Below are 10,910 nucleotides of genomic sequence, written 5' to 3' on the forward strand. Positions count from 1 at the left end.
AAAAGTGGTCAGTGCCTGCTTGTCTGTCAGTGTGGTAGGAGGAGGGACAGTGAGCAGAGATGCCAACTGTTGCGATTTCGCCATATTTTGTTATGCTCGATCGCAGTTTGTTTCAACGTTATGCCAGCATCAAAATTGTTCCTGTCATGACATTACCAAGACTACTCTAGACTTACCGATCACGAGGCCAGGGCAGTCACTACTAATCTTGGTCTCACGTAATGATGCTCAGCTAATTGCGTGTGTGTTTACATTGGAACAGCATTGAGTGGACCAATCATCTTATTCATGTGTCCAAACAAGAGAGAACGTGGCTGAATCAAGTTGTGTCTCAGTCAAACAGCATCTTTGCCGGTTTGCTGATGTGGCTTGGAGTCTCAGTGTTCCTTCCAAAATAAAAATGTTCCTTCCAAATTTCCTGATTGTTTATACAAACACTTGACAGGGGTTGGCATCTCTGAGTGTGTGTGTGCACATGTATAAAGGTGTGTGTGGGTACAGTCAGACAGTATAGAAAAGCTACATTTCAAAAGAGAGACTGTGTTTATAGAGAATTGCCTGCGAAAATTGTCGGACAGATTTAAAAAGAGTCTCTTTCAGTTTTTCTTATGTGTAGGTTGCACAAGTTCTCTGACACAGTGATTGATTATTGATTAGTTTGATTGGTTTCCAAACACACATTGATAACATTCATAAGAGCCCGTAAGATTACTGGCATACGGACTCACACCATTTCTGCTTTCACTGCAAGATATCGACATACTGATCTGCAGTTCTGAACCACTTGTTGTTTCCTTGTAATGGTAAAACTGGCAGGGAACAAGCTGGTCTTGCTTTCACAACTTTGTTGCTGTCTTTCTTTAGGTGGTATGCTGTTTACAACTCTGTCAGGGTGGTCAGGTCTGGATAGATAGATAGGCACTGTTTGGAAATGCCAGGTCTGACCAACTGACAGTATGTCAAATCAAGGACAAAGAGACGAAAAAGAATGCCAGATCTGACCAAATGATAGTTCATCTAATCAAGTGCAGAAAGATGAAAAAAAAGCAACTTTGGTCTACTTAATTTATATTGTTTTAAATGGATATGTTTGCAAAGTATCTTTCACAATATTGAGCTAAATAGTTTCTAAAACGTAAAGTTATAGTACCATATAAAATTCAGATGCATTTTTTCCAAAGCTTCCCCAACCAGATGGCTGGTTTTTGGCAGGCAAATCTCAGTTTGAATAGTATAAGTGCCCGTACACAGTTTCATGATTTGGTGAAATAAGGTTTCTGTCTGCAGGCGTTTATCTTCCATTTGATTTATTGCTTAGTCACCAGTTTTATGTTATGTGTATATTGAGCTGAAGTCTGTTTCTATACATGTTTGTGTCTGACAGTAGGCATACAGGTAGATTCAAATCACCACAGCTGGAGCTTGAGGTTTGACCAGCTGCTGGTGTGATTGACAAGTGTAGAAAGTGGAGATGGTTTTGCTGCGTCTGTGTTGATGTGTGTTTAAAATGTGTTTGTCTGTGTGCATGTTTATATCTCTTGATTGTTTATATGCAATTGTTCAGTGGTTTGGTGTTTACCCCTGAGCTTGTAGTCATCACTGTTTTGACAGTTGTGACTTTTGCTATGATGATCATTGTGACTCTTTTCCTTTGTTTGTGGGCTGCAACTGACATGTTCATTTGTACATGTACACGAGTGGGCTTTTACGTATATCACCGGTTTACCTCACCATGTAGGCAGCCATACTCCATTTTGGGGGGTATTGTGACTGAGTTCCTCACTCTGTGTGGCTTTGCTCCTGCTGGCACAGAGCTTGGGACTGCTGATCAACCTGATGGAGCACAGCGCGTCCAGCCGGCAGTACCTGGTGGACAGCAGGCTGATGGTCCAGACCTCAGAGCACCAGGACCCTGTGGAGAAGGGGGCCGTGGAGACGCTGGTGCAGGTACACACACACTCTCGTCTATCTTTTCTGTCTGTCTGTCTGTCTCTTTAGTTTTCCCCTTTACGCTGGTTCAGGTACACGACCACTCTTTTCATCTCTTCTGTCTCTCTCTCTCTCTCTCTCTTTAGTTTTCCCCTTTACGCTGGTTCAGGTACGCATCCACTTTTTTCATTTCTTCTGTCTCTCTCTTTAGTTTTCCCCTTTATGCTGGTTCAGGTACGCATCCACTTTTTTCATTTTTTCTGTCTCTCTCTTTAGTTTTCCCCTTTATGCTGGTTCAGGTACGCATCCACTTTTTTCATTTCTCCTGTCTGTCTCTCTCTTTAGTTTTTCCCTTTACGCTGGTTCAGGTACGCATCCACTTTTTTCATTTCTCCTGTCTGTCTCTCTCTTTAGTTTTTCCCTTTACGCTGGTTCAGGTACGCATCCACTCTTTTCATCTCTTCTGTCTCTCTCTCTCTTTGGTCTTCCCTTTACATTAGTTCAGGTACACATGCACTCTTTATCTCATCTCTCTCTATCTCTCTCTCTCCTCTCTCCCTCTCTCTCTCTCCTCTCTCTCTCTCAGTCTCTCTCTATCCCTCTCTCTGTTTTCCCTTTATATGTGTGTTCAGTCATGTGTCCAGAACCCCCCTCTTTTTATTTGTATATGTGTTTAACTGCAGGTATGTGTCCAGATTTTTTAGTAACTGCAGGCATGTGTCCAGGTTTTTTTGTTGTTGTTACAGCAGGTCCAGACATTTTCTCTCTCTCCCTCTCTCTCTCTTTATTAATTTATTGTAATTATAGGCATATGTCCAGAATGAGTCTTTTTAACCGAGCCTATGAAATTACCACAGCTTTTATCTCTTTATTTTTTTATATACTTTTGTGCACACAGGCATATCCCAGATTTATTTTCATTTATTTGTTTATTTATTATTTTATTATTATTAAATTTTAAATTTTTATTGTATTTTATTTATTTATTTATTTATTTTTTGTTGTTGTTGTAAACTGAGCCTATGAAATTACCACAGCTGTTTGTCTCTCAGAGTGACTGTGGGGTAACTGTTCTCTCTCATTCGAAGAAGAATAGGTTAAAAAAAAAAAAGAAAAATCCCGAACTAGCCAACCAACAACAACAAAAAGAAACAAAGGCTGATAATGGATGTGTTTCTTACAAGCATGATTTCTTTATTTTATCAGTGGACATATATGAAATTTTGTTTTGGAGTGATCATTGCTGGGGAACCACTGGTATACATTTGCCTGCTCTGCAGTCTCCACCTCTGTACAGCAGTAACATATCAGTTAGAAGTTAAGTTTCTACAGTTGTTTGTTATTGGTGTGTTTTTTGTTGTGTGTTTTTTTTAGGTGATATTGCTACGTTTATCTGTAATTTATTACATTTATTCTTGAATCATTACAGCTAAAGAAAAAAAAAAGAAGAAGAAAGACAATATTGATGATTACAGTATCAAACGTCTCATTTGAGTCTCTAAAAAAAAAAATTACACCAATGGTTAAAACATGACATGAAGAAAGTTTTGTACAATATGCTGGTGTTTGCAGTATAAAGAAGTATCCTCATTTACAAACATTCAAATTGGAGTACACCACCCCCTGCCCCCACTCCCAACCCCCTCCTTTTTCAAAACAGCTGTTCCTGCAAAGAGAGACGGCCGCCCGCCAAATGGAAGAGGCCCCGGAGACTCCTTCCAAGGCTGATGACTCTGTCAACAAAAGCGGGGAGTGGCGGGAATCGGACTCGGGCATCGAGTGGATCGCCAGGTCCGCAGAGAAGGTGAAGGCCGCTGAGGAGGAGCAGCGTAAGGAGGCAGCGAAGGAGGGAGCGAAGGAAGGGGATGGTGACGGGGGCAGCAAGGAGAAGGGAGAAGAGAAGGGAGGCGAGGAGGCTGAGAAACCCATCGACGGTGCCAGCATTCTGGAGGATGAGGAAACCTTCACTAAAGGTACGGGTTTTGAACGTTGGTCTGTGGTGTGAGGGTGGGGGGTTGTTGGGTCAGAATTTTGACTGCTTGTGTGTACAGTGTATGAGTGGTTGTGTGGTGTGTCACGTGTGTGTGTGAGTGTAGTGTGGAAGTGATGTGTGTGTGTAGTGTTGGAATGGCGTGTGTGTTTGTGTAGTGTGCGAGTGGTTGTGTGGTGTGAGTGGTATGTGTGATTCTAGTGTGTGAGTAGTATGTGTGTGAGTGGTTGTGTGGTGTGTGAGTGAGTGGTGTGTGTTTATTTTTTTATTGAGTTTGTGTTGCAGTGGGTTGTTTTTTCACTGCACCAAATGCATGCTGCATGTGGGACCTTGGTTTATCATCTCGTCTGAATAACTTAACACTCGATTTGATTTTCCAAAAAGAAAGGGCCAGACCGGGATTGATAGATAATCCTCTGTACCATTCTGCCTCCATTTTCTCTTTCAGCCTTGCATAAAGCTGGGAAGCACATGGAAAACAGCATTGTGGCCTCCTACGTTGGTCTTCTGCTGGGATGCCTTATCCAAGAAAAGAAGGTGAGCTTGTCAGAGACAGTTTTAAGTGTTTGTTTTATTTGTTGTTGTTGTTTTTGGTTTGTTTTTACCCCATTTGTGTGTCTGTTGTTGTCTTTCTGACAACTCTAAAAGTGTTTCCCTGTGTCTTTTACGTGTGCATATGGCAGAGAGAATGTGTATGTTTATAGTGCTATATTAATGATATTAAAAAAAAGTCGCTGCTCTGGGTGTGTGCATTTAGAAAAAGAAAAAGAGACAAAACTGTATGTTGCAGAAATGCCTGTGGCTTGACATAGTTGAACAGCCTGTTCCAGAAGTTGGCTGATGTGACATAGATGGCTTGTCCAAGATGATCGTGCAAAGTCAATATGAAATGGTTCTGTGCAAGGGGCATAACTCTTGGTTGACAGGAGCTTGAGGGGTGGGGGTCAGTATGTTTGTGAATTCCCCTTCCTACCCACCACCCATCCCATCTTTGTTGTCTCTTTTTGTCATCATCAGATTTGAAATTGGTGAAACTTCAAGGATGCATTAGTGTGTGAAATTTCTTTCTTTCTTTATTTCTTCTTATTGTTGTTTGAATTTCTTATTGAACTGTCTGAGAGTTGCTGGTGATTGACTTTTCAGGACTATGTGGAGACTGTGAGGAAGCATCTCCCTGAGGGCAGTTTTGACTCCATGATCAAGATCCTCAAGAAATTCCTGGGCTTCATGAATCTGACGGTCAGTTGCGTCACCATGTCCCTGCCTCCCTCTCCCTCTCCCTGTGCACCACAGGCACTCCTCTTTCAGCTGCTATGAATGTGATAGTGAAATTATCAATCTGCTGTTTTCTGCTGGTGGTTTTTGTTGGGTTCTTTGTTTTTTTTTTGTTTTTTTAATTCATTTTTTTAATTTTATTTAAAAAAAAAAAAATTTGGGGAGGGGGGGGGGGGGGGGGGGGCAGTGTAACAATTGCTCATGTTATTCAGATGTTACAAGCACTTTCAGAAAAAGAATAAAGAAAACGGTGTGATAGCCATGGATAGTATAATAAGATATGGATGAACATTCACTGCTGAAAGTGACAGTGTGTTGGTTGTAAAAGCCAAAGACATAACACATGGATATTAAATGTCATTCAGAGGACTCAGTTTCTCCATAAGTCATGATATAGGCTACATCCCATCAACAGTTTCCTAAAGTAAATTTTGTGTGTGTGTGCGTTTACATGATGAATTGATTTCTACTTTTGACTTTTAAGTGATTTTAAGTTTAATTACACATACTTAACCGTGACCCACTAGTGCAGACTCCGGCAGGGGTCTGATTCCTGTCCTGTGCAAACTGCTATCCGCCTGTGTGGAGAAAATGAAAGTAGCTACGGCCGATAACCTCCCGAAGCAGGTTGCCTCCCCTTTGCATCCCTGACTAGCACCCTCTTTTCCGGCAGCGAAAATTTCCTATTTGTTAAGCATCCTAGTTGTGAAAAAGCATTGTTCCTTACAAATTCTGTGCATGTAAAAATTATTTTTCGTTTGCAGACTGCCATTGGGTCAACAGACGCCAACTCCATTCAGCGAGTCATCGACACTCTGGAAGCCTGTTGAGATGTGTGTGTGTGTGTGTGTGCATGTGTGTGTATGTTTGAGTTTGAGTGTGCATGTGTGTGTGTGTATGTTTTTATGTGTATGCATGTGTGCGCATGCATGTGTGCACCCAAGGCTGGCTGTACAGATTGTGTTGCAAGTGCAAGAGACATGAGAAGAGCGTAATGTGGAGGTGCTTGTTCACTCTCATGGGTGGGGAATGTTTCCTTTGCTGCTCTGTGTGTGCATGTGGGTGGGTGTCAGAGACATTGTGGCCTGTACATAAAGGAGAGTTACAATTTGATTGTCTGTGTCTCTGATCATTCTTACATTTGTCACCTGTCTGTGTAGAGCACTTGTATGAAATACAGATGTTTATGAAACAGAACATTTATCAGAGAAGACAGCTATCATCAGATCACGCGCACACACGTACACACACAATAAAAGTTGTGTTTGATAAATATATTTTTAGATGGGGCTGTTTGTGTGTATGTGTGCGATTAGACACATCAAGTTTAGAGTGTATATGCTGATGAGCATGTAAACTTGATTTTCTCTTGTCTTAATTTGCGAAACGTTTATCATGATTTTATTCTGAATGCTGGGCTCTTTTGCTGCTTTATTTATCAAGCTATTTTTTGTGGGTTTTTTTTTCAAGTTGCAAATAGGTCCATGAAGTCCCATATCTCTTCCTCCCCTCACCCCCCTTTTTTTTTTCTTTGACTGCGTGCTGGTTTCTTTGGTAGGGTGCTCGGAAGGGTGAGACAGGCTATATCTTTCTGCCTATATGACATTGATATTCAGTCATTGCTTGCTTTTTTCATGAAAATGTTGAATGCAAATATTAAACTTCTTATCAAATCATGTTCAGTGTGTTGCTTCGATTCTACATTGTTTTGGACTGTTGAAACACTTTCACTCGATTGCCTTGTCAGCAGTGTACTGAATCCATTCATTGACTGACCCCCCTTGATTACAGAGGATGGAAATGATGGGCTTTGTAAGTCATGAACAATTTCTACGTGCATTGATTGAAAGAATGACCTCTTTTTTTTTCTTTTTTTTTTAGATGAAAAACTTTTTTTTTTCACCGCCCAAATGATGAGAAATGTACATGAAATCATGCTGTCTATTTGCATACTTCTTGTTGAGTACTTCACCCTCTCATACATTGATTGAGTTGATGATGATGATGGTGTCATTTAAGCCACAAGTGTATATATTCAAAATGTAGTGTGTGTATATATATATATATGTCAGAGTCCTCATCTTAATCACTGCCTTCTGAATGCCAGCAAATGGCATTCTGTGTTATACCTTGTTATAACATGTATTCCATATTAAAGCGCAAAGGGGTGCTGATAAAGTTTCTTAAAAAAAAAAAAAAAAAAAATTCAGTGATCGATAAGGACCTTTATTGAGCAGCTAGCTATATGTATACATTTTCCCCCCAAATGATATTCTTGAATTTTGTAAAGATATGATTTAAAAGATGTGTTTGGTTGTCTGGGCTCCAGAATGTCGGTGTTTGTTTGAATATATCCAAGTTGTTGTTTGTCTCGTCTTTCACTCCTGTTGCTGGTAAAGTGTAAAAGTGATCAGTTCATATGGAATATCATCATTCTGTTGCTGTCAGTGTTCAGAATAGTTCAGGGGACTGAAGATGAAAGTTTTGTCAGTTGTTGAGCACCGCTGTTTTCCCCATTTCCCTTTAGGGAGGATGCTGTGGTGCAGTTGGTCATGTGTTGGATTTCTGAACCAGTGTTCATCAGTGATCAGCTTTGGAGGCCCCATTTTGGCTTAGTTTTGTGTCCATGGGAAAGGCACTTTACTCTTTAGTTTCCTCACTCGCCGCAGGTGTGGATGGGTACCTCTGGACGGTCAAAACAGTGGGCGGAGAAAATTGGGTCTTGCCTTCCTGTGCCCAGCCATAGACAATGTGACGATGGATTAATTGCTTGAAGGGTTGTACAAGGCTCTGTGACCTTCACCCTTAACCTTTGTGTCCTTCACCTCTTCCCACCTGTTGTCACAGAAAGGTTGGGGTGTTGCACTGGCAGCACGACTGAAGAAGACCTAATGTTTGATCATATATCTCACCCACCAGATCTGCCCTTCACTTGTTTGCCTCTTTTTCTTTTCTTTTTTTTCCACTTGCACGGTTTCCAGACATTTTAAAAACAGTAAGTAATTAACCATTTATTGTGTGTTAATTTTATGGCTGTATTTGGGTTTTTGCTATTTTCCTGTATAATAATAATAATTATTATTATTATTAGTTTATGTTTTATACTCATCTGATTAGCTAGTTTCTTTTTGTTTGTTTGGGGGTTTTTTGTGTGTGTTTTTTTTTTTTTTTTTTTTTTTTTTAGCTGCTCCTTTTTCTGCTTTCATACAGCTTTTATACTTAGAACATAGGCATACACACACAGAGATATTTCTCCTTCCACCTCCTCTGTCTTCAGTTCCCAGTTGCAGTAATGTAGAGAAAGCTTTTTAAAATCTAATGGAGTCATTGTGGTAAGCAAATCTTCACCTGATACTACAGAGCCGTTACATGATTATTTGACTTCTTGAATAGTCCCTGAAATTTGAGAAGAAAGGCAAAATTGATCATAAAAAAAAAAGAAAATTAAAATTAAAAACTGGAGGGAGACTAACATTTGCTTACTGTTTCAAAACGTTTTAAGTGCTCATTTGAAAAAAGAAAAAGACATTAACCCAAGCAGCCATGATTTGGTTTGTGACCCAAAAAAGTGCTCATTTGAAAAAGAAAAAGACATTAACCCAAACAGCCATGAATTCATGATAAAAACATGGTATCAGCAACATTGATGGTTTTCTTTAAGTTTGTGTATTGGAGCTATTTTCATTAAAGGTCAAGGATAATTTTTGTTCTTTAAACCATTCCATTTGACAAGATTGTTTTTGATGAAACAACAGACGCTGTTGTTTCAGGCGATTCAGAAGCTGGTATTCTGTTCTTGGTCATATCAGTGGAGTGCTGTTTCTTCTTTCTCTCTGTCCCTTGTGTCCCCCTCACTGCCTCTGTTTATACATCATAGTCTTCGGGAGAAGATACATTTTGTTTAATAATTCTGACTGGAGTAAAAAGGTCAACATTTTTTAATGCAAACAGTTGTGGAGTCCAATTTATTTTTGCTGTCTAATGGGACATGCATTTTCTTTCACAGATGAAGTTTTTTTAAAAACATTTTTTAAAGGGTTTTAGTTGTAAATTTTGTGTTAATCTATATCTTTACAAAATTTGCAGACAAAGAATAAAACATCATGTCAAACTGAGATAAGACTTTCAGAAGATATTTTACTGTTCTGATTGAGCCATGATTATCATGGATTTGTAAGATGTATGAATGCATTGAGTTGTATAGTGACTGGGTTGGTGTATACATCATGCATGATTGTATTTCAGGATTTGGATCAGGATTGTTTTTCGGGTTTTGGATTTGTATGGTTCTGGGTGTTTTTGAAGCTGTGATTGTAAAATTCTTTGCTCGTTAGTTTTTGTGTATGGATGTTGTTGTTTGTGTGTGTTTGTGTGGGTTTTTTGTTGTTGTTTTTTTTGTTGCTTTACCATAATTTAAAAATGGTGGGGATTTAATTGTCGTCTCTGTAGAGACTACTTGCATGTGTATATTTGATATGTCTTTTTTTTTCCCTCTTTTATATATATATATATATATATATATATATAGATCTTGCGATTTTAAGATGTAAATGTTGAAGTTCTGATGAGTGTCTGTACATTTATATTACCACAGAGATGACAGCCATTTGTGAACCTTGTACAAGAGGCATTGTTTTTTCTCTTCTCTCTCCGTCACTGCGTCTCCGACTATCATGTGTCCTTTCTTTGCCTTTGATTTTTTTTTTTTTTTTTCAAAGACTGAATCTATTCCTTGGGTTCATTAATGAATTTTCCCGAATCTTTTGCTCATTTTGTATTGTGTTTGTGTGTGTGTGGTGAGGTGGAGCGATACATTAGGTACAGTTAATTGTCCTTGGTATGGTAAAATTATTCTTCTATTTCTCAGATAGGTTGTCTTTTTTTATTTTTTAAAATGTTTGTTGTTGTTTTTTTCTGTTTTGTTTCGTACAGGTGTCATTTTGTCGACATATGTGTCAGAAGGACATGGCTTGAACAGTGTGTGGAGTTTAAAGCACAGAAAGCTAACATCGCGTGACTGGGAGAGTGATTGGTAAATGAGCGGATTGTGTATATCACATTGTTTAATGATTTGGGGGAGAAGCCATTTTTCATGGCCTGCAAAATATATATCTGTCTTCATCAGCTACATTGAGGTATAAACTGATTCATGGGGACGTGTTTGAAATGTAAATTCATGTCTGGATGGAGTTTTTCCTTTGACTCTCTCTCTCTCTCTCCCTCTCTTTCTTACTCTCTCTCTCTCTCTCTCTCTTGACCCCCTCTCACTTTTTCTCTTTTTCACGCACATATTATGCACACAATCTTTTGCATAGATTTATGCTCTGTCTCTCATTTGAGCTTGTTTGTTTTACTCTGCTTTATTTTGTCATGTATTTCCCTCACAAATACATGCACATTCATTTTTGTATGTCTTCTCTTTCTCTCTTCTCCCCTCCCCCTCCCCCCATGCCCCCCTTCCCCTCCCCATCACTTCTTTGTCTTTTTTTTTTTGTTTTTGTTTTCTGATTCCTCATGCGATTCCTTGATCCCTTCTTGCCTTTCACATTCAGCTAGACCATTACTGAGAACCTGCAGTGGTTCAGAGATCAGTAATTAACACTGGTGTCATTCACAGGCAACTGTGAGAATCTGATGTGAATGAAAGACCATTATTGAACTATGTTGGTTCAGAGCCTACTAAATGAAAAACTGAGTGGTTCAGAGACCACTAAAA

General features: G+C 39.3%; 1 protein-coding gene across 2 annotated transcripts in view; it reads left to right on the top strand.

The window, feature by feature from the left end:
• LOC143280963 (uncharacterized) overlaps positions 1-10,656 on the top strand; it is a 30,180-nt gene extending 19,524 nt beyond the window's left edge. Inside the window, exons 13-18 of one of the 2 annotated variants that reach the window (XM_076585816.1) lie at positions 1,813-1,947; positions 3,590-3,902; positions 4,368-4,456; positions 5,063-5,158; positions 5,959-6,027; positions 10,127-10,656. In XM_076585816.1, coding sequence (XP_076441931.1) covers positions 1,813-1,947; positions 3,590-3,902; positions 4,368-4,456; positions 5,063-5,158; positions 5,959-6,024 — 699 coding nt within the window. In that variant the 3' untranslated portion in view covers positions 6,025-6,027; positions 10,127-10,656. Of the gene's footprint in view, positions 1-1,812; positions 1,948-3,589; positions 3,903-4,367; positions 4,457-5,062; positions 5,159-5,958 lie in introns of both variants that reach the window. The other variant, XM_076585808.1, reaches the window with a different exon arrangement.
• Positions 10,657-10,910: the final 254 nt, after the last annotated feature.

This window comes from Babylonia areolata, chromosome 1 (genome assembly GCF_041734735.1).
Source record: "Babylonia areolata isolate BAREFJ2019XMU chromosome 1, ASM4173473v1, whole genome shotgun sequence".
NCBI lineage: Eukaryota > Metazoa > Mollusca > Gastropoda > Neogastropoda > Buccinidae > Babylonia > Babylonia areolata.